This window comes from Phalacrocorax aristotelis, chromosome 6, assembly GCF_949628215.1.
Source record: "Phalacrocorax aristotelis chromosome 6, bGulAri2.1, whole genome shotgun sequence".
Classification (NCBI taxonomy): Eukaryota; Metazoa; Chordata; class Aves; order Suliformes; family Phalacrocoracidae; genus Phalacrocorax; species Phalacrocorax aristotelis.
In genome coordinates, this window is record NC_134281.1 from 45,070,797 (window position 1) to 45,093,334 (window position 22,538).

The window sequence follows — 22,538 nt, forward strand, 5'->3', positions numbered from 1 at the left end:
TTCCCCTTGCTCTCTGGGGATTCCTGATGTGGAGAAACAGTCAAGTTATGAACATTGTCTCCTACTCATTCCTGGAGATAGTGTGTGTATATGGCTACTCCCTCTTCGTTTACATTCCCACAGCGGTATGTATGGCATAAAGAGTGCATCTCTACTACATGCCCTGCAAAAAGGTCCTAGTTTAGAAAATTTGCTATTCCTTACTATATTGTTCACATTAGTCAAAATCTCGGGGACTGGGCAAATCATTTGCTCCTTTTGCTTTGCCAGAATAAAGCTTTTTGTTCGAGTTGTCTAGTGTAAAGGTGTTTTGTGGGTCCTGGAGAAGCCCAGGACAGGTCACTTTCCCAGAGGCAGCAAATCCAAGCAAGGGTGCTGCTGGTGAGCCTGGCGGGCAGCCTGAGGCAACTTCAGGAATCGGGGTGTGTTTGTCCCCAGGGTGCTGACATTGGTGCACAGGATGGCAGCGCTGATGGCTCCGAGGACAAGTTGCCCTGGCAGGGACCATCCTGGGCCACTCTGACAAGGGGCAGGCCTTGGAGGAAGTGCCATAACTCAGGGGACACACTGTTGTCGTGTCCGGGAGTAAAGCTCATTGCTACTATTATTCTTCCCACAAATAACAGAGACATATCAGATAAGGCATGAGTTAATTTCTGCACAAATTGGCTGGAAGGGATGAAATGTCATAGAACAATGTGTTAAATAAATGAATCCCCCATTTCACACAGTCCCTTTAAAAATCATTTTCCTCCGTTTTACAGATTTTATGGATCATTCCACAAAAAGTGGTGCGCTGGGTCCTGGTGGTATTTTCCCTGTGCCTTTCAGGGTCTGTTTTGGTGATGACCTTTTGGCCTGCTGTCCGAGATGACAACCGGAGGATCGCGCTGGCGACCATGGGGGCCATTGTTCTGCTTCATGCCCTGCTGGCTGTTGGCTGTTTGGTATGGCACCACCTTTCCTCTTCTCTAACCTCTTACCTCCTGGGGCTGGTGACGTGTTACGGTGCCCAGAAGGAGGGGTCGGCTGGTTGCTGGAAAATCTTTTAAAATAAAGAAATAGTACTTCTGAAAAACATCCAAAGAAGTAGTTCCAATCATTTCAAACATAGCAAAAATTTATGCCAATCTGACTGATAGTGGCAGTAACAAACTCAATAATGAATATGTCTTTAGCACAAATCACTTGCAGAATAGTCTTAAATTTATCTGGAATTCATCATAGTATCAGTAAAGCGTTCACCTTTATTGTATCCAGTCACAGCTTATTCCAATGAGTACTACGCTTAGTCCTTTAAAATGATTAAAGGTTCAATATGTCATGTGTGCTTATGAGTTTTATGGATGAAACATAAACCTGCTAGAACTCAGTAAAATATCAGCATTGTGAAAACAAAAGACCCTAACGCTACTGAAATACAGTGATGAAAACTTAAATTATTTGTTGTCTCTTTGTTGCAGTAGGTAGAATAATATCATCCAGGCTTCAGTTCTGTTCCCCTGCCCTGCCCCTCCCTCCTCCCAAGCTTCCAGAGTAGAGATTTGGTTCCCTGCAGCTTGGCATGTGGGGAGGCAAGGGCAAAACACCACTCTTGTGTTAGCAGGAGGCTTGCAGCTAACTCCAGTGGGCTCCTGTCACCGGAGACTGCCTGGAGCTTCATCAGTTAAAACATCAGTCAAATATCTGCCATCCAGTCCTTTCCAGTACGTGTCTTCTCAAAGGCCTTAGCTGCTAACTGTTCTATTTAAAAGTACAGTTTAGAGCACCATTTTAGTTTCTAATTTGATAAACACAGAAAAGATCCAAATTTGCCGTTTTAGTGCTGTGTTTTGTACCTTGTGAACAGTGGGCGTGGAAAGAAAGAGCTGGGATGAGGCAGAACTGTTTGTTCCTCTCTAAACAGTCTTTTTCTCCTCTGTAAAAACATAGGCATACTTTTTTGATGCCCCTGAACTGGATCTTCCTGCACCTATTATCCCTACTTACAATGGAACAACAGTAATAACAAAGAGTCAGTAAATAAGGTAAGAATCCAATCTAAACTTTCTTCCATAATCATCACAGACATCTTGGAACTTTTCCCCATTACTGTGGTTGTGTGGAATAGGGTTTAACAGACCAATTTTGCCAAATGTCTCCTATATATAAATACCATTTATTAACTTTTCTTCCTGTTTTAAGTATAGCCATAAAAACATAAAAGGCTCTGAGGAACAAAGACTTGTTATCTTCTTTTTCTCTGGGGTTTATTCTTGGCAAGGAAACACACGTTTAAATAATCTATTCAGTCCCATAGGTCTTCTCAAAGATTTTTTTTTTTCCCCTCAATCCCTTATGAAAGTCCAAAAGTGTTTGTTAGAATTTGTACTTTACAAGTAAAACTTAAGCAATAAACCATTATACTCCTATTTCCCTTTCCATTTAATGTTAAAAGTAAATTGGATTGTTTTTCCCCCTTTGATGTTTGTGACAATGTGTTTCAGAGTAGCAGCTCTGTGTACGGGGACATCCACATACGCTCCGAGCAGGGCTGGCTCAGAGCCTGAGCCATCCCTACGGACTGCATTCCTGGTGTGGGATGGTTTGCTTCCTGGTAGCTGGGAGTGCTGCCAGCAGCAGATGACATTTGAATTCTGTTGGGGAGATGAGACATGGAGCAGCTCCAGGAGAAGGCGAATAGGCATGCAGAGGCCAGGCCTCTGCAAGCATACCAGCCACAAGCATGTATGTGACTAGAAGCTATAGTAGTTTAAAAAAAAAAAAGGCCAACTATACCTTTAAAAAATGATCATAAAAAGTTAGCAGCTGTGGCACAATCTAATCACGCAGGTCAATTTTAGAAGCTTTTCTCTTGCAAAATCAGTTTCTCAGCCCAGGTGCCTATTAAGATTCAGTACGATAGTAATGATTTTTTAGTATTTAGATATAGATATGTGCCTTATTGTGTCCTCTGGTGCCTGTGAGAAGCTGTAATATTCACAGGAGTTATTTGTCTCTTTCAGATTACACTGCCTGGTTTTCCTTCTGTAATTTTATTTGTTTTTTCACTGAAGAACATGGAAAGTTCCAGAACGGGATGTTTTCTGTAAAAGAAAGGACAGCGATGTCCCATGGACTTACGGACGTCTCCGTGCTCACTGGAGACTGACTGGCTCCATAAGGAGAGTGAACTGTTGATCTTAATAGGTTTTTTTTGTTTGTTTTGTCTGGTTTTGTTTTGGGCTTTTTTTTTTTTTTTCCTAAATTCTGTCTATGCTCACCATGCTATTTTGCCTCTGAATAAAGCGTTCTGAAGGCGGTTTCTTATTTTATTAACGATCTCCTCCTGCTCGGCCGCGGCGCGGCGAGGGTTTGATGGGAGGTGTGAGGGTGGGGTGGAGGGCAGAGCAGACGCTGTTTTGCTGGGTTACCACTGAACCGCCTTGAGGCCGGCGTGCCGCCCGAGGGCTTTCGGTAGCGAACGCTGCCTGAGGTGGGGTCTGCGCTGCTCCCCCGTGTCCCCGCTGCGTTCCGTCCCCTCGGCCCCGGCGCTCCCTCCCCCGTACCGCGCCCAGGGTCCCCTCAGGCCGCTGGGCCCCCTTCGGGCGGCGAGGGGCACGCCGGAGCTTGTGGTCCTTCCTGCGCCCACCGGCTCGTCATTTCCCCCCGGGGGCGGGGAAAGTGGGCCCGCCGCCCTGCCATTGGCTGCTGGCCTCCCGGCGTGCGGCGGAAGTGAAGTGGCGTGCGGCCGGCGGGGGTGGCTGTTGAACGGCGGAGAGTTTGAACGGCGGTGCGGCCGGCGGCCATGGAGGCGGCGGCGGGGGCGGGCCGGCAGCGGGTGCTGCTCCGCCAGGTGAGTGCGGGGCTCTGCGGGGTTTTCCCGGTAACTGCCCGATGCGGCCCCTCACGCTCCGCTTCCCTCAGGTGCTGGGCTGGAGGGTGGCGGCCGCCGTCGCCTGGTCCGTTCTGCTGCTGCCTCTCTGCACCGCGGCCTTCGTCGTCCTCAGCGGCCTCGACCCGTTCCACCCGGTGCGCTGGATCTCGAGTAGGTGCTGCGGCCTCCCCGCGGGGGCGGCGGGGCGGGGGCGGCAGCCGCAAGGGCGGCGCGCGCCGTGCTGTGAGGTGCGGCCGCGGCCGTGGCCGTGGCCGTGGGGGGGAAGGGCCGGGGACCCGGCTGCTGAGGGGCCCCCGGGGGAGAGGAGAGCGTGTGGCCGCCTCGGCCGGGCGCCAGGACACCCGCTGCGGGTCGCCCTCCGGATCCGCTCGTGGTCACAGCAGGGTCCGGTAAGTCCTCTGCTACATGAAGTCAGCCCCTGTTGGTATTTGAAATCCATTTCCAAAATAAAACCGTTTCTGCTGCGATACTTGACAAGGTGCCCTTCGATGTTTTTGTATTTTTATAGTCACGTGTTTGTATCTGTGGGTTTCCCCCCCCCCCCATCTATTGTTTTGGGCTCAGTATCAGATAACGGGAGCTGACTATGGCATTGCGTTATACTTCTACTCTGTGTGTTTCTGAACGGCCTTCAGGCTTTGAAATGAGAGTTTCTGTGTTACTTATAGGCACAATAGCCATAAGCCTCCCTAGGTAGAAATAACTGTTGCAAGCTCATGTAAGTATATCCTTCCAAGCAAAAATCAGGTTAAGTGACTTAGACGTCTGTGCCGAGTACTTGGACGCACTTCCCCTTTCCACTCTGTGCAGCTGCTGTTTACATAAAGAGCTTGAGTTTCCTCTAACTTTGGTGCATTGAATCACAAGTGAAATTCCTGAAATAGCTGCTCTGTGTGGCACGGTGAGAATAACTTTCCCTCACATGCACACACAGAAAAGGGAGAGATGTTTAGATAGAAGCTTGATATCTATGATCATTTAGCTGCTCCAAGCAGAGAGACTTAATTTCTTTCCCCCTTTAAAAATACAAAAGCCCAAAAGAACCAATCAAAAGCCATTCTGTAAGGAATTTCTTACCTTTTAAGTGTGGATGTATGATTGCATCTTTTATTAAGTGAAGGAAAGCTGTGATAGTTGAGCCATAGTTTAATTTACTCCGACAGATTTTTATTTTTTTTAAAGCAAAACTCTGAGTGCTCACTTATGAGAAAACCAGTTATAAGGGTGTAGAGTAGTCTCTGTGAAATTTAAATATGCTTTTATGCAGAAATGTTGTGCAGCTGGGCAGATCTGGTATGAGATTATACAGTTCATTGAATGTTACTCCCCTTTATGAGTTTAGTGGATTATTGCTAACTGCTTAAGTGTTCCTTTCTGTCACTTAATGTGTCACTGTTGTGTCACTGCAATCTTCTGAGCAATATCTTTTTTTTAAATTTTAGATTCTTTCAATGATTTATATACTTCCTATGTCATCTTTTGTATCCTCCTTATGTCTGTGGTGATACTAGTAATAAGCATCTTCAACGTTGAATTTTATGCAGGTAGGTTATGTACGTTGCTGAACTGTCTGTGAAATGCGAATTAAATAGGATGACCATTTAAAGAAATTTGTATTTACATTTGAGGTACTTAATGTTGGTAGATTTCCATTTAAATTAATATACACAATACACAAATCTTATTTTTAAGTAAATCATCCCAGATTCCTGCTTACCTCATGGATGAGACCCTCTTAGCTGATTTGCTTCATTGATTTCTTTATCATTTAGTGACTGATTCCAAATGTGAAAAGTTCTTTGGTGACAGTTGGTTGGTTGTGGGTTTTTGGGGTTTTTTTTTTTGTTTGTTTGGTTGGTTGGTTGGTATGTATTTTTTTTAATGAAGGGTTTTTTATTAGTAAGAAATGAAAATTCACTTTTGGCTTTTATTTACAGTTGTGCCATCAATACCATGTTCTCGACTAGCACTGATAGGAAAAATCATTCACCCTCAGCAAGTTATCCATTCGGTTGCCCATGCTGTAATGGGAATGTTGGTTGCTTGGTGTGCTGCAGTTATGACAAAAGGGAAGTTTCAGTTTCTTGCTGTGCCCTGCACGCCTTCAGAAAGGTAATTATTTGTGTGCTAAAGGAAAATTATGCAAAGAACTTCTATTGTAAAATGTATTTACCGATGGCTGACGGCTTCTTTCAAACAAAAAACTAAAATTTGAGTACTATCAAAAATAAGCGATTATATGCTGATCCCCTTTATTAAAGGATAGGAAATACCCTCCTTTGTAAATATTACAACACACAGAGAAATAACTGGGCCAGAAAAACTGAATTGCCAGGATTCTTAATGGGAAATGGAATGATGACAAATTTGTCGTTGCTTGAACTAAGTCTTGGTCTTCTGGTTAGTGTGACATCATAAATACCAGAAGCCTCCTCATGTGTAAATTACAAAAACAGGTGGTAGGATTCCTGCTTTAGAAAAAACTTACTGAGATATCATCCTATGTAGTGATGAGGAAAGTAAAATCAGACTTCTGATTTGAACTTCCTAAGGCTAGAATGACTTTGTTTTTTGAACTCGGAATTAATTCTAAGTTTTCTGTTTTAGCCTAGATGATGGTGTTCCTCAGATGTGCCTAAATGAGTATCACCTCTTTTTTCTACTTTCTGGAGCTTTCATGGGATACAGTTATAGTCTTTTGTATCTTATTAACAATATGAATTATTTGCCATTTCCAATCATACAGGTAAGAGGTTTAAACACCTTTGCAGAAAGATAAGCCTAAGTAAAACAGTGATCAAAAAGCCTTGGTTGTTTGTATTTTTTAATATGGCAGTAGCAGCTGTCTGTTGACATGCTTTCACTAATAGATGAAGCATACACTCAATTACCTTTAAATGCCAGTAGTGTCCATCTTCCTCCTTTCTGCTCAACTCCTTTCAAATGAAGACAGAAATCCAGGATGCCATGACTATAAAATTTACACCCCTCTGATGCATGTTAAAAGCTGGAGGTGGACCATTGCAGAAAGTGAGCTGCAAGAAAAAGGCAGTATACGCAAACTGAATATTAACCCCTGGAACGGACAACAAGGGTCACCTAAAAGCTGAAAATGTTGAGAGTTTAAAAAAAAAAAGCATACTATCAGTTTTAGCTGGGTACCAGCTCCCTTAAAGTCTAAATAGCACATTAAATCTTGCTTAAAGCTCAACATCTAAAGCTTGTTTGTGTGTGTAGTGCTATGGAAACCAAAATGTCTTTAATTCCTTTGGAGGGGGCTTTATCAGTTCTACGGAAATCTGTACTGATGCTAAATGATGAGGAATGGCTTGTGAAACGTCATCTTAAAAATATTTCTTCTGTTGCTGTAGCCTCACAGCAGCCATTACCTTTGCATGATTCCCAGATTTACAAAGTCCAACCAATTTGTCAAAAGGTATCTTTAAACAAGGTTGGTTGTATTAGTGGGAAACATTTAAGTCATGACCATTCAAGTTATCAGCAAGCCAAGCATCACTTTTGGCAATGCTGTGGTTATAGTATCTTTAAGAGTTCTAGTATATGTAAAAAAAGTAAATCGGTTTGGTTTCATTTGCATATAGTGTCAGGCGGGTTGCTTTAGTCATTTGGAAAGACATATAATTTGCTTGTATGGAGAAAGGCATCAGTATTACACTAGTTTCGCTGCTTCGAGGATTACTGACTCTAACTCATGCTTGTCTGAATTTTCCCTATATTTGAATCTAAATGAAATCTACTAGATTAAATATGCCTTGGTTTTTTTTGTTGTTGTTTATTTTGCATTAGACAGCATTCTTCTATTTTTTTCCCTGTGTTTAGAATCAGTTTACCCATCCTCCATTTTCATACTGCTACAAGTAGGAAAAGGGATGAGAACTAGATACGATTATAAAATGGCAGAAAGAGATCAGGAGAATGAATAGGAGGTGTCACACCTGGAATTGCCTTAAATTAATCTTTTAAATTCATCTAGACTTCAGAATTTCAAGTACCTTGAGCTCCTTTTTATTTTTTTTTCTTTTTACACCATTTCATTGATTTGTTCTGGATGTGGAATACTTAACTATTTTTTTGTTTGTTTTTAGCAATACAAGTACTTACGTTTCAGAAGATCTTTGCCTCTCCTTGTTAAACACAGCTCCGTGGAATCGCTGTATTTTGTTAGGAACTTCTGTGTCGCATATTACTTTTTTGGTAAGGGTTCCTGAAATTCTCTTTTTTTTTTTTTAATTTTTGTTTCTGTATTTTGAAAACTTTTATCTTCAATCAGTCAGGCCTGTTACACTCTTTTTTTCAGCCTTCCAGGTAACTTGCTGAAGCCATATAGGCTTGTTTAAACAGATAGAGGTCAAATGCCTGTCTAAAACAGTATGAAAAGGCACAGGGTTTGTACAGCAATATTTGTATGATGGCAATTCTTACAGCCTCACAGAAGCTTGTTTGGCATATGAGAAATGTCTCTTCTCCAAAGAGATTAACACCTTCTGTAAGAATTTATTGTCTAGCTGGTAACACTCTAAGAAGATGAGAGCATTCGGAGGAGAAGGGAGTGGGGGACATCCTCTGTGCAGGAAATCTTTTTGCAGGCAGCTGTGAAATAACTTTCATGTAAGAGGAGGTACCAAATTCTAATCAGCTGGTGGTTTACAAGTGTACATTTTAAAACCTGATGCTTCGGGCCACTGTTTACATACCAGTCCTGATTTGTGGCAACAAGGCTATAAATCTGAAAACACACTGTAGTTAAAAACAAATTCTTTTGTAATTTATCTTTCCTTTTTTCTCTAAAAATTCCCAAATATTTTTTTAACATGGATATACGTCTCCATGCCTTTGACTGCTCCTTCCATTGCCTGGTATTGAAAATGTTGCGTCACAGAGCTGAACCTGACTTATCAGCGGTGGGCATTACTTCACTATATGTAATGTTGCTATATTTTCAGTAGCACTTTGGCTTTATTCTCCAGTGTCCTTTATATTTGGAGGAGGCTGGGGAGACAAAGGCAGTATGGCTCTCCCATATGAAAATGAAGTTTAGTCTTTAAAATTATGGTAAAAAAGAAAAAATCTGTGCTGCTGCTGATGATTGCACTGGACTTTGAAAATCAGGAATTTTTCAAGTTATGGTTGTAGTTATCCTTCTAAATGATGCCAAAATGTGCTAGAATTATTTCTAGTCTATTTACATTAGGGGATAAATTAGAAGTATGGTGGTTCTGTATCAGTTTCCATTAATTCTTTAAAAGCACTCTGTTCTTGCCTGAGCTGTAGTGACAATTAATGTTGAATTACTATTAACCATCTTTTGTTAGTGAGGAAACACAAATAACTCAATGCTGATGATCTAGCAATGAAAGACAAGGTCTATATTTCTCAGTGTATAGTTGCTGGCCTGAAGCCTTTTTCCATTCTCTTCTTTCTATTTCTTAAACCAAAACAAACCCAAAGGCAGATTGTTTCCCAGTGCATGCATGTTACAAGACCAGCCTCGTGTTGCTGTACACGCATTCTACTTTTGCCATCTTTTTGGCCTATTGTGTATGTGTTTTGCAGTGTCGTATTTATTTCAGTGTTTCTTTTTGATCCCCCAGGTTATATCCCAAAAGTATGGATAAGTACCACAATGGATCTTCATATAGACAGGTAGGTAGTACATTGTGCTGAAAACTTGCAGGAGAATATTGCTGACAGCTCCCTTCGCTGAAGAAGTTCAGCTTAGCACCTGGTTCTTCGTGTGTAGTAGTAGGACTCATTCTGTGTGGGGTGGGCAAGGAACCATGGGAAGCATTTGGGTACTTCTGAAAGGGATCCAAAAGGAACCAACATCCCCTGGTAGGAACCATCTTACAGTCATTAAGAAATCCTCTCTGGTTTCCTTATCTCTGTAAGTCTCTAAAATATTAGAAAGGCAAATCTCCAAATCTCATACATGTGTTTTATCTGCTTTTTTGTGTTTTGAGGGGCCATATCTTTGTTTTTATATGGCTACCATTTGTTTTAAAATAGAGAAGCTGAAGTCTTAATGCCTTAATTGGCTAAACCGGTAATTATTTATTTCATATTACTTTCATCTTTTCCTTGATTTCATTACTTTTTCTTAACTTCATGTCATCGCATTTACTGAAAAATTAAAGAAATGATATCTCAAACATCTTTAAGAAAAACTCTTGCAAAAAATGCAACTCTGATCTTGCAATTATTGCTACTGTAACAGCTTACTATAGAAATCTTCAATAATAAAAATACTTATATCTTCTTGGTTGTTTTATCTGCAGTAAATTGCATCCTCTTGACACTCTGACTGGCTTATTGGATCTCTCCTTGTTTTACCATGCCTGGTTATGCGGCGTATTTCTTCTGATTACCTGGTACATTGCATGGTTACTCTTCAAAATCTATGCTACAGAGGTTAGTACTTAGTGACAGCGCTAAAGGTATAACATCAGTGTTTCACAGATAATACTTTCTTTTCCAAAGCTGTTTTACTAGGAAGTGACTTAAGAATTTTTGAATTTTCAAAGCATGCACTACAGGTAATAGCTGATAACTGAACAGTCAGGAGAGGCCTAGGCATGAACTGAATGTCCCTTTCTCTCTTTGTAGCAAGACAAGCCTGTGCTGCTTACAAAAATCAATGCTTTTGTTATATCCACCTCCTCTTCTTACTCCTCTACTTCTGTTTCTTTGTCCTCTTCTCCTGCTCATGTTTGGTGCTTAAATCCTTGCAGATGCTGTTGGGGCCACCCTAACACAGAACCATTTTATGCTTCATGGAGTCTGCACCATGTTCTTTGTCCTCTTTAGGTGTAAAGACAGATGAGCCACCACTGGGCCCATATGTGTCTAGCAGAGCTTACTAGCACATGTTTCCATGCAATGATTTTGTATTTAAGTATGAGACTAGCTGAAGACTTGTGACAAACAGCTACAGGTTACATGGAAGATAATATCCAGAAGCTATATAGTGCTCAATCCAATTTTACAATAGGAAAGAGAACAAAATGCTGTCAATTTTCTGTGAGCTAAGCTCTAGAAATCTCAAATTTGAGCAAACCATCAAAGTACACAGTTCTCCAAAGCAGAGACAAGTTAATCTAATTCAGGCTGCACTATTAAAATAGACTTCAAGCAATCTTGGGAATTAAGACACTTGTGCTTTTTCATTCCATCATGAAGTTACAAATTAATATGGCTAAAAAAAGACTTTAAATATATAATGAATCATATTAGAATAAATGTGAGACTGTTATTGAAGAGAGAGGGGAGAAAAAAAAAGTCTTGCCAACAAAGAACTGGAGAGGACTTGACGTTTGTTGGCAAATCCAGATATTTCTTTGTAAGAATACAGAGGAAAAAATTGGTCATTTAAATGGATTTTTTTTTTAACATTACTAGACTGCAGATTAGTATGAGGGGAAAAAAAAGCAAGGTTTAAATTCTAGCAAAACACTGTTATGGAATGAAGTGGAGTGTTAGCTTTATTTAAAAAGGTCTAGTTGTTGTGACTGCATGGAGAAAAGATTAACAATGAGTCAAGCATAACTGATGTAATGATGTGTCAGAATCTGTAGAGGGCTCCAACAACAGCTCTGAGGTGTGAACTACCTATTTTGAGGGATAACAGTTGAAGCATCAGTGAACGCTGTGTGTCAATGTCTGTAGTATTGTATTGCTTATAAAACTGTGGAAGACAAAAGAAACATCCAGCTGTGGAGGTATAAAACGGACCATGCCCGTTTGGCTGTTGAACAAAAGATATATCCACGATTTTTTTTTTTGAGCTAAAAAACGTCCAAAGCTGTTTGTAAATATCTGCATAGTGTTAACTGGAAAGTTAGGAAAGAAATTGCAAACGTGGTCCACACGAAGTCACTTTCTTAACACTTTGAAAGCAGTTGCTACCTCAAATTTCAATTTTGCAGTTGGAGACAGAGGAGAATAAAGCTATGATATGTAACACAAAACTGACAGGTAATCTGTGCCCAAAGCAGTCCATGTTAAATTGAGTTAAAAAGTTACATTTTATCAAACATTGTATATAGCAGTGCTTAAATTGTAAATGTTGTAGCCACAAGAACAGAAATTCTATTAAAACACAGAATATGGATATAACATAATATACAATGAATATAATGATGCTAAAAATAAGAATTCATTAGTTCATCAGTGAAAGAGTGCAAAAGAAGAATGTAAAAAATCTTTTATTATTTGGTAAAAGAATCATCAGTTCTTCACCAGAGCACTTACACTGTTAAAGTGAGACATTACAGTTTAGATTTCGGTCTTGATTCTGAATATGGTGTCACTAATTTTTCCTGGGTATGTAGTTAGAGGAATTCCTTTTCATAATGATACGATGTCCCTAGCTATGAATTATATGGGTATGTGGAAGGAATTTGAAGATAAAGATATCTGGATTTTCTAAGATTTTCCAATTGTAAACCTAAGGAGTAAAGTTTTGGTCTCTATGTTAGAAATTTCAGGCTAGTTTACAGTAAGTTGAAGCAACGGGGTATGTGCTTTTGTAGTTCATGTGGCAAGTAACAGCTTGGGTGTGGCCTTTCATAAAGTTTTCTGTGTTTTGCTGTGTATAATGCAACTTCTGATATTTATATTTAGACACATCATTTTCCGGTCCAGCCAACTTTTGCTGAGGAGACAGACCAGTGCCTGCCTAAAATCTTAAACAGCAACCCTCCCCTCATTATAAAGGTAACTGCGTTCTCACCACCTTCCCAGCTGGGTGTGTGCTGAGAAGGTGTTTCTCAAAGCATGTAATCAGATCTTCTGGGTACCAGTTATTCTAACTGAGGTGCTAGTTCTTTAAAAAGCTGCTTCAGAACACTGAAGAAGGCAGTTACCCCTAATGGTGAAAATTTGTTTAGTAGTGACATCTGCTGGTGCTCACCGCACTGTGTTACTCTGAGCTGAAGACATTGTTAGAGGTAAGAGCTCTTTGTCTGCAGCATAAGTATCTTAGTGCGTACTGACATTAAAACAGAAGGTTAGTGACATTCAGGTTTTTTAACTCGTTCAACTTTGAGTCTTTGTCACATAAACAGGTGTTTTATCTCTTTGTGTGCCCTTAATGCTTTGTCCCTGCTACTTATATTGGAGTTCTTATGTATGTGTTCTCTCTTGAAATTACAAAATTATTTTCATATTTATTTTGGAAGTTGGATCTATTTTTTTTTTTTAAAGCTACTTAAAATCTTTGAGTAAGAGAGAGTAATTTTGGTCTATGGTAATCATTAATGGGATTTACTGATTATAATACTTAAAAATTGGAGACCTCATATAAGAAGTATTATGTAAATAAAGATAAGACTATTCTCCTGCATGTGCAAAATCCACATTTACTGATTATACAGGTTTCTGATAAGACAAGATAAATGAGGCTGCGACCCATTTGAATCCTTTTTCTAAGCTTTGCTGCACTATCAAAAGATGGGTGGGTAAGAGTCAAGCACAGCACAGTTAAAGGTAGAGGAAGTCTAATTTATAATCTCAGCTGTTACTGAAGTGTGTAATTTTTAATTTTATCTTGCACAGTGGGAAATATCTGGTTATTTTTTGTTTGCCACGTTAACTATGTAATCACATGAGAAAGCATCATTAGGTCTGGTACTGTATGTCATACACTGTAGTTGAGCTCTGGCTTGCAAAACCAGTTCTTTCCTTAGACCTTTTCCTCTCTTAGGTTCTTTCTGTCTGAGCTGTTAGCTGCTAAGTTGATAAATGGTGTTAGATATTCTTTGTTAAGGTGATAAATGGTATTAGATCATCCTTAACTCCAAAGAAATTACTTATCAGTAAAGTTCCCTGAAGCTGTTACTCAGCAGGACCATCCAGAGTGGTTCTGGGAATGTGTGCCATCCGTTGCGTTTTCCTGTCACGTGGCTGATTTTAGTCCATGCGAACTCATTCTTTGTTAGGGATTGCTTTTTTATGGATAACTACATTTTTTAAGGAAATACATTGGACTTTGCGTGCACTAAAACATTTTCCTTTCTTTGTAGTTTTTAGCCTTACAAGACTTGATGTTACTTTCCCAATATTCTCCTGTTCGACGACAGGAAGTCTTTAGCCTTAGTCAGCCAGGTAATTATAATAACTATTCCATATTAATTCTTTTTTTTTTTTTTTTTTAAGTGTCAGTCAACTGCTTTTAGAAGTTATTTAATGCTGTGGCACATGCCACGGAAACCAGAAGGCCTCATAAGTAAAAGTATCACTATAATGCCTTTTCCAAAAGGATGCTTAATTATCTACATTGGTATTATTTAATCTACTAAACTCAACAAATTCTGGTGCCTGTTAAGTTTGATTTAAATGACAACCATGAGGAAGCACAGGACTTAGGGTATTGAAAGCAGGGTCCTCTTGACACCACCAGTCAAGTAGCCCAAACTGAGTAACCTAGCAGGTAGGTATGAAAGCCTGATGTTGAGAATTGAGTGAGGTGAAATCAAGCGTAAATAGTGAGTCACCACTAGAGCTGTGAAAGCAAACAGTGGCTATAATTTAAGTTAGTATTCAAGCCTTTTGCTATATACAAATATATGGCAGAGAAGGTCAATTAAAACCACTTAAAAGCCTTCAGAAACTTCTTGTTTTCACGTCAGGAATTCTAGTGTTTGTATTACTTCAAAACTGTTTACCGTCACCATTGATATGACTTTATTCATTTTAGTTATTTAGTGATTTCAGGTCTGATGGGCTGAACTGCCTGTTTTTCCCACTGGCTTAGCAGATTTCACTGAATTCTTTTTAGAATTACCTGTTGACTGTCTGTGTGTTCATCTTCCTCTCAGTACAAATAAACTGTCACAGTGAAAATTTAGTGTGTCTTTTCAGAAATGGAGTGGTACTATAATCTTTGAAGCTTATGCTGAGTGCTCTCTCAGCATGGGCGCTGTCAGAATAGATACAAGGATGAGCATGTGGGTTAAACATACCTACTGCATTTCCTTTTTGTGTGCATGTGGCTAGGTGGGCACCCGCACAACTGGACTGCAATATCAAGGGAGTGTTTGAGTCTTCTGAGTGATCTCACCCAGAGGCTGATCACACAGCAGGAAGCTGCAGCAGCAAATGGGAGAGCAAAGCAGACAGCAGGAGAGCTAAAAGTATCTCCACAGACTCCAGGTATGTGAGGAAACACTCATAACAGTTTGTAAAGCATGAAAGTACCAACAGATTACATAGGTATGTTAATCTCAATTAAGTTGTATGGGGAAAATGAGTCACAGGGCTTTCTGCAAACAAATGCAAACAAAAAAAGTATCTCCCCCAATTTCATTTTAGGTATTCTTGTTGAAATAATCCAAAAATAACTAGAAAAACTTGGAAAGATCATGTTTACTCAGCTTGTTTACTTCGCATGATGTTATGTTCGATACGGTATTTTTTCCATGCTTGCATGAATTAAAGTCTAATTATTACGGTTTTAGTAAGTGGTTGAACCTAGTACAGGGAGAATGAAAGTCTTGCCTGGAGATGCTTTGTAGTTTGCATAGCTGCTCTTGTGATTGGTTTAAGATGGTAAAATTAGTTTTTGTTTTGCTGTTGTGAGGACTTTGAATATGTTTGTGGGATTGACTAATACCACAGTAGAATAAGAAAGGTGGTCTGACTCTTGAGCTGTGTGCAGCCTGCAAGCGTTTCAGGTGTTTTACATGCCAGGCTTAGGCGTCATTCCGGGCAGCAGAGCTGTGTTAGCATGAGGGGTGCCAGGTAATTGAATCTTTTAGCAGTTATTGCCCAGGATACAAGTCCCCTGGGAACAGCAGGGGACTGTTGGTATGTCAGAGGTGAATTTCTTCTACTGCTGCTGTTCCCTGGATTTTGTGACTAAGATGTCTTTTCTTACATACCAAGCAGAATCAGAAAGAATTGGCATTCTTCTGTAGGTAGGCTTTTTTTCTAGTACTAAATCCTAAAAAGCACACTTTATGTAGATATATACCAGGGTGTAGTAATGCTAGCTAGCAGAAGGAGAAAAATAAATAAATCCACAGGGATCCTTCTTACCACTTGCTGTTTTTAAACTGATGAACTTTTAAAACACTTCATGCTCCTGTGAATGTGTACTTCTTTGCAAAAGCACAGTGGAAACAATGTCCTTTAATAAACATTTTAATGATAGAGAGGTTGTTGAAATAGCAATCAAATAAGAAACCTGTCTTTTATTTCATATGTGCTAGCCTGTTTGTCTTCATGCAGTGTGTCCTTTGTCATTAGGAGCCGTTGTGACAGAAGACATGTCTTTCCAGTCACAGAGGTCTAACATCGTTCCCAGACCCTCCATGTGTTCGCTAGTTAAATCATCCCTAATGCCTTTAAAGACATCACCTGGGTCTGATGTTGGTTCGCCTTTCAGCTCACCTGCTTTAAATTGCAAGATGGGAATTCTGGATGTAAACTCTCCTTCACATGGATCAGTCCAAAGTCCTCATATTATGAGAAGGGGACCAAAGCTGTGGACGTCAGGTTCAGGTAGTGATTTTTCCATGGCACTGTTTTTAGCCTTGTAGTCATAAGTGTAGTAGGCATGTCAACAGAAGTCTATATTTTGAGGATTAAAATGACAGGAAGCAGTTTTTCTGAAGATACTGTGTTTCTCTTGTAGATCTGCAAATGAATGGTTCCCACCACGAGTCCTTCCCAGTGCTCTCTGCTGCAAGAGTTAGCAGTGAGGCAGTACAGCCAAGCTTTATTTACACATGGCTTCAGAACAAGCAAGAACAGGTAGAGTACAAGTTGCAGTCCAGATAGGTTACAGCCAGTAACGCAGCTTAGGCGTTCTCTGTTCTGAAAGAAATTTCAATTTTTGTTAATAAATACTTCCTTCTCCAATTAATGTACATAACAAAAATCCTTCCCCTCACCCCCCCAATCCCTTTATACTGTGAGAGGGGTTGAAGAGGGCCAACTGTGCATACCTGCAGATAAATACAGATTATACTTAATCATTTTTTCCTTTCCAGATAAAAAACTTCTTGTCAAAACGAGTGCTGATAATGTATTTCTTCAGCAAGGTAATCATGATCTTATGTTTTGTGACTGAACAGCGTGGACTAGAAATGCATAAGTGTGTGGGTTCTGCTGTGGCACCTTTTGCATATAGTAATGTAGAAGGTTCTAAAACCTTTCTTTTAATCTAGGGTTTTCTGTAAGTACAACTTTGTATTTACTGTGAGTTTCATAGCAGGAGTATCACATGCCTGCATACAAAAAGAACAGTAATACCTGTTTAAACTTACCTGATTATAAGCTGCGTTTTGCTTAAAGCATCATGTACTAGTATAAAACAACTAAACTTAAATGCAATTGTCTCACTATACTAATTGTAAGATGACATGGCTTCTAGTTAATGTTGAAATCCAGTTAACTACCTTTTTGTTAGGTCAGTGTACCAAATTAATTCTTTATATTTTTCTTTTGTGGGAGAAGTGGTTAGCTAGAATGTTGGGAATTTCGCCTTATGAAATATTGGTGCTAATATTACTACTACTTTTCAGGTGAACTTGAACACTTAAACTAAATTTGCATAGTATTTACACAGAAAAACAATTAGGTATTTCCCTTAGCATAATTGGACAATAAATCAGTTGAGTTTTACAGAAGCATCCCACCTACTTTAGGCCTTTGTTTTTCAGAGATTTAAATGTTTCCTGCAAGTAGAGATCATATTTTTATATGCAGATCTTTTCTGTGTGTATGATAATGGTTTATGCTTACATGTACAGCAGTGTTTTCTGATCAGTTATAAACTGGAGCAGAGGCTGAGGCAAGCAAGATCATGAAATAGGCCTGGGGTAATCGTATTGCTCATTTAGCCCTTGAAAACTAGTTGGCTAATATACTTTCTTTTCTGGAAGTCTTAACCATAGCTATAGCTTTGTGGGCAGCTCCTGTCCAAAAATAGTTTCTTAAAAGATCAGATTTTTCTGGGTATTCCCTGAGATCTGTCAGCCTCGCAGATCTTTTGTAAGGGGAGGGACATGATGCTGTTGAATGTGTAATACCTTAATTGAAACCTGCAATTTTGGTAATGTTATTTACAAAGTGCACTCAGAATACTTTGATTTCTTCTCAGCACCCAGAAGCCTCCATCCAAGCTGTCTTCTCTGATGCCCAGATGCATATCTGGGCTTTGGAAGGTAAGCAGTTTCTGTTCCCAGGTTCCCACTCCGGCTCATCAAACCACAACTAAAAGGATCTGATTCCAGGTTTCTGGGGCTCTGTGCTTTATAAATGTGATGGAAGAAAAATCTTTGAATCTATTTTGACAAAAACCTGACTGCATTTCAGATACCAACATGAATAAAGGTCTAACATACTTGTTAGTTTTGAGATCCCATGCGAGATCTCTTAGTTTATGTTCTGCAGACATTTGGTAGAAATTCCTAAACTTGATTTCTGTTGCTTCTCTCCCACATAAACCTATGTATCACTTTTATTTTTCTTTTTTTTCTAGTAACAAATTTATGATGCCTCTTTACAACAGCTTTTCTGACTAAAGGCTCTGAGTCTTTCTCTGTTAATCACAGAGAGTTGAGAGAGGGAGGCACTCAGGTAGTAGCTTAACAAATAAGTGGAAAAAGATGGTCTGCAGAGAATTAGAAGAACAATGACAGTATGTGGTTGCACTACACGATTTTTTAGTTTGTTTCAAAGTCATGAGCAAACACTGGTATTGATAGAATCTTCTATTAGATTTGCCTGTGCAAACGGTGATCTTTCTTCCTAGGTTATATGTTTTATGGGGAGATATGCCAGGCTCTGTCAGACTGAAGGTGATGAGTTAGGGCGTATAGAGTCAGGAGGCGGGAATCACACATACAGTTTGCAGAAAAGCAGAATATACCATTTGTCTTTTAACTAAGGGCAGAGGGCTAGGCTGCAATTTTTAAAAAATATAATAAACCAGTAGACTGAGAAGGGTTTAAAGCTAAATCAAGGTTTCCTTCAAAGTAGTAGAGAATTCTCCTCATACAAGCTGAACAAAGAAAATTAAGTGATCTGGAAATGTTTGTGTATGGCTAGAAGAATTGGGAAGTAGGTCCTGTCTCTTGGTTGATGTCAGGAACAGCTCCAGAGCAGTGGAAAGAGGGAGCCAATGCTTTTTTAAAATTTATGCATAATCTCTCTTGCATTATCACCAACCTCAAACTATTGTATGCCTGTCAAACCAGTGACTGGTTTAGTCCTGAAGCAAGCCAAAGCTGAGTTAACTGCATCTGGCTGCAGTAAGTCCTGAAGAGTTCCACCGCACTAGCAGAATCTTCAGGCAAAACTATGATCTTTGTTAATGCTTCAGAAGTTGAGATTTCAGTAATAATAGCAAACTTTTTTTTTTTTTAAAGGTCTGTCTCATTTGGTAGCAGCCTCCTTTACTGAAGACCAGTTTGGAGTTGTCCAAACTACGCTGCCAGCTATCCTGAATACTTTACTGACTCTTCAGGAGGTAAAAAATGTTAACTTTTCCTTATTGCAGTAGTAGTTTAGGGGAAGGGAAGGAGTTTTGTTGATTTTATATTTTGACATTGCTGAGCAGTCGTAGCGTTCAAGTTGTTACCACTGTAAATGGCTTCTCTTCTGCAGTTAATCTAAACAAAACAGCTAGTTGCCACTATGTGCGTTATGAAACAGCTGATTAAAAACCTTGTTAGGATTTTAAAATGTAGAAGTAGAAAGCATGTTTTTAATGGCATGTTTAATTTAAAAAGTACTATGTGCTCAGTCAAAGACCTTATTTCAGGGATACAGAAATTACAATACTGTATTTTATGCATAGTTAGGACTTTATCTTTGTTTGGGTGTACACAATTCCTCATGCAACCTGGAGCACTTGGAGACATTGCAAATAGCAGGAGATAAGATCTCTCTGGTGTTTCTCTACTAAGATATTACTCTCAAATTACTGATGTTTGTGTAATGTGAATTTGAAAAAAGCCAGATTTGTTTCCAAGGCTCTGCGTGCCCTAGTGACATAATCATTTTACGCTGCCTTAATGGAGATTCTTGGAAAGAATTCAGAGGTTATTAAAGTTCTTCAGTGTAAGTCATCTATTCCAAGAACAGGCACCAGAGGAAAAAAACCAAAACCCAATACCCTTGTTTCTGAAAGAAGCAGGTAATAATACAGGACAGAATTGTATTTCTATTGCAGCATGTGCTGTGCTTAGCATTTAAGACTTATTAACAGAGAATCTTATTTCACAGAACTTGGTTCTGTGTTCACGTCGATGGCCAGGAAATGCAAGGTCAGGCTCAGTCTCCAACGTGTTTTTGTGTGTCTTGGTGGAATTTCTGAACTTGCGCTTTCTTTTTGATTTATTTGACATAAACTTGTTGCTAGTTACATTATAAAATAATTGAACAGATGAAACGAGTTCACTTACGTTTTTCTCAATCAGGTTGTAGACAGACATTTCAAACTGCCTCATGTTTCTAGCAAGCCCCCCAGGATTTCAGGAAGTCTGGTGGACACATCTTACAAAACGCTACGATTTGCACTTAGAGCATCTCTGAAAACAGCTCTATACCGGATAACTGCTGTCTTTGGAGAGCACTTAAAGTAAGAACTTTTTCATTATTGCTTGCTTGCTAAATTTAGTTTTAATTAATGTTACTGTAGGATCTGTGAAAAGGGAAGTTTGGGCAAAAATCCTTTCAGGTCATTACTCTGATATGGTATTGTATTTTTTGATTTGTAGAACCTTAAAAAGTTCTTGCGTAGATATATGGTCCCCCTTAGAAATTTATTATTCATAGATTTCTGGGCAATTTTTCTTAGTGACTTTTTATGAACTCTGTAGAAGCAGTCCATGAATACCACTGGTTTAATAAATACTAGCTGTTGAAAAAAAGTAAATCAACTAGAGACAATTGTCTGTTCTGTAGGGACAGAATCCTGAGAATTCTGTGAAGAGTCCAAATAATTAAATTCCCTTTCTGCTCGGTTGTCTGGTGGCTCTTTCTCAGCTACTGTCGCAGCAGGCAGACTTTCCTACTTGGCCTCCGAATATGTGGGACTGAAACTTCCTGCAGTATCTGCCCATCTCTCCCTGTGGGGATGAAATGTTACTCAGTTTGGAAGTGCTAGATAGACAGGAGAGATCATTTGGAGAGATTCTTTCTTACCTAAATCATTCTTGCAAGTTAAACAGTTGCTTTTGTCTGCTTAAAGGTAAGGAAATAGACTAGGTTTTCTGGGACATGTGCTTTTTAGTAGTAGAAGCTGTTGAGGTTAAGAATGGAGTTTTAAGGGTTAATATACTTTTTTGTCTTTTTCCTGGAACGTAGGTTTTTTATACAGCTGGGTTTTCTAAAATTTAGCTTCAGTGTAATTGTTGATTTCAATGTATACTTAATTTTGGCATGAGGCTTTTTTTGTGGTGTATTATATTTAATTTAAACTCTATGTTCTGCATTTGTTTTTAGTGCAGTGCAAGTGTCTACAGAACATAAGAAAAGACTTCAGCAATTCTTGGAATACAAAGAATAAATAACAGATTTTGATGCAGCTACTGTTTCGCTTTTTTTTTTTCCTCAACACTCTCGGTAAGAAGAAAGTGGGACTAATGAGCCTTTTTTTCCCTGGCTTTTTGGAAAAGCATATGGATGTTCAAGTCACAGAACAAAACTTGTAGAATTGTAGAAGAGTTCTTCTGAGTTTGGATCATCTTTTGTGTAATAAAATTTTTTAAAAATTCAACTTGCCTTATTTTAATACCACTTACAAATGAGAAAGCGTCAGTTCTTATTTTATGTAAGCCTATGACATTTGAGATAATCAGAGTTACTTTGCCACTCAGATCTTTCACTGTTCTTCACAATGTATTCTTTTCCTACCCTGTCCTGTTAAAGGCCTGAGTAGAGATTTACCTAGACACTTAATGTGCCGAAGTGTTTCATAAATTCAGTTGATAACACTTTTAGTGCAGATGAAGTGTGTACTTTAAGAGTAGGAAACAGATGTGCCCAGGAATAGAACATGCTACTCTTCTGTAAGGCAGAAGTATTCCTTCATAGTAAAATGGGTGTGTGGAAAGACATTGTTAAGACACAAATACTGCTTGAAAAAGTTAGCAGCTTGGATTTTATCTTTAAGGTGACCTAGGAAACCAAGTTCTGATCTATGCCGAAACATATAGGAACATTACGGCATTCAGTAAAACTCCAAGTAATGATATTGTAAATTAAAGTTTGGATCAACAGCTTTCTGTTAAGGTGGATAGGAAGGATGTTTGCAGCATATATCCAACTTTTTCAAAATAATATACATTATTGGTAGTTTCTGGTGAAAACTATGACTTTAAAAGCATTTTTTAAAACTTCTTATCTGGAAGTAAACCTGTCCAAGTTGTTTGAAAGTTAACTACTCAATTTTTAAACTGACTTCAGTTACTATGATATCTACACTAGAAAGTGTGTGGAGTATGAAGCACTTAGGTGTAGCTGCAGTACCTTACCGTAATTTCCTTGAGATAAAAGTAACCTAAATGGTCTTGCAAATGAATTTAGTGTGATAAAGGGAAACAACATTTGGATCATTTTCCTTCCATTCTCTTCAATGCTGTTAGTCCTATGGGGTTTTGGTTGTTTTTTTTTTTTCCTAGAGGACCTAAGG

General features: G+C 39.2%; 2 protein-coding genes across 5 annotated transcripts in view; both read left to right on the forward strand.

Annotated features, from left to right (window-relative positions):
• The window catches only part of YIPF1 (Yip1 domain family member 1), a 6,819-nt gene extending 3,518 nt beyond the window's left edge, over positions 1 to 3,301 (forward strand). Inside the window, exons 7-10 of one of the 2 annotated variants that reach the window (XM_075097587.1) lie at positions 1 to 125; positions 765 to 947; positions 1,933 to 2,027; positions 3,006 to 3,301. In XM_075097587.1, coding sequence (XP_074953688.1) covers positions 1 to 125; positions 765 to 947; positions 1,933 to 2,022 — 398 coding nt within the window. In that variant the 3' untranslated portion in view covers positions 2,023 to 2,027; positions 3,006 to 3,301. Of the gene's footprint in view, positions 126 to 764; positions 948 to 1,932; positions 2,075 to 3,005 lie in introns of those variants that run through there. The other variant, XM_075097588.1, reaches the window with a different exon arrangement.
• Positions 3,302 to 3,702: 401 nt separating this feature from the next.
• Positions 3,703 to 21,623, forward strand: NDC1 (NDC1 transmembrane nucleoporin). Of its 3 annotated transcripts, none has more exons than XR_012661218.1 (18): positions 3,703 to 3,835; positions 3,907 to 4,027; positions 5,320 to 5,421; positions 5,815 to 5,989; positions 6,485 to 6,623; positions 7,984 to 8,092; positions 9,490 to 9,541; positions 10,174 to 10,306; positions 12,518 to 12,610; positions 13,918 to 13,999; positions 14,891 to 15,046; positions 16,142 to 16,396; positions 16,530 to 16,648; positions 16,888 to 16,938; positions 18,000 to 18,063; positions 19,270 to 19,370; positions 20,361 to 20,483; positions 21,350 to 21,623. XR_012661218.1 is itself a non-coding variant. In XM_075097585.1 (18 exons), the coding sequence occupies exons 1-18, from the start codon at positions 3,788 to 3,790 to the stop codon at positions 21,411 to 21,413; spliced, it is 2,025 nt and encodes a 674-aa protein (XP_074953686.1). In that variant the 5' UTR covers positions 3,704 to 3,787; the 3' UTR covers positions 21,414 to 21,623. The 3 variants fall into 3 exon arrangements, 2 of the variants coding, with proteins under 2 accessions (XP_074953687.1, XP_074953686.1); XM_075097585.1 differs by having other exon boundaries at positions 3,704 to 3,835; positions 20,323 to 20,483; XM_075097586.1 differs by lacking the exon at positions 5,320 to 5,421 and having other exon boundaries at positions 20,323 to 20,483.
• Positions 21,624 to 22,538: the final 915 nt, after the last annotated feature.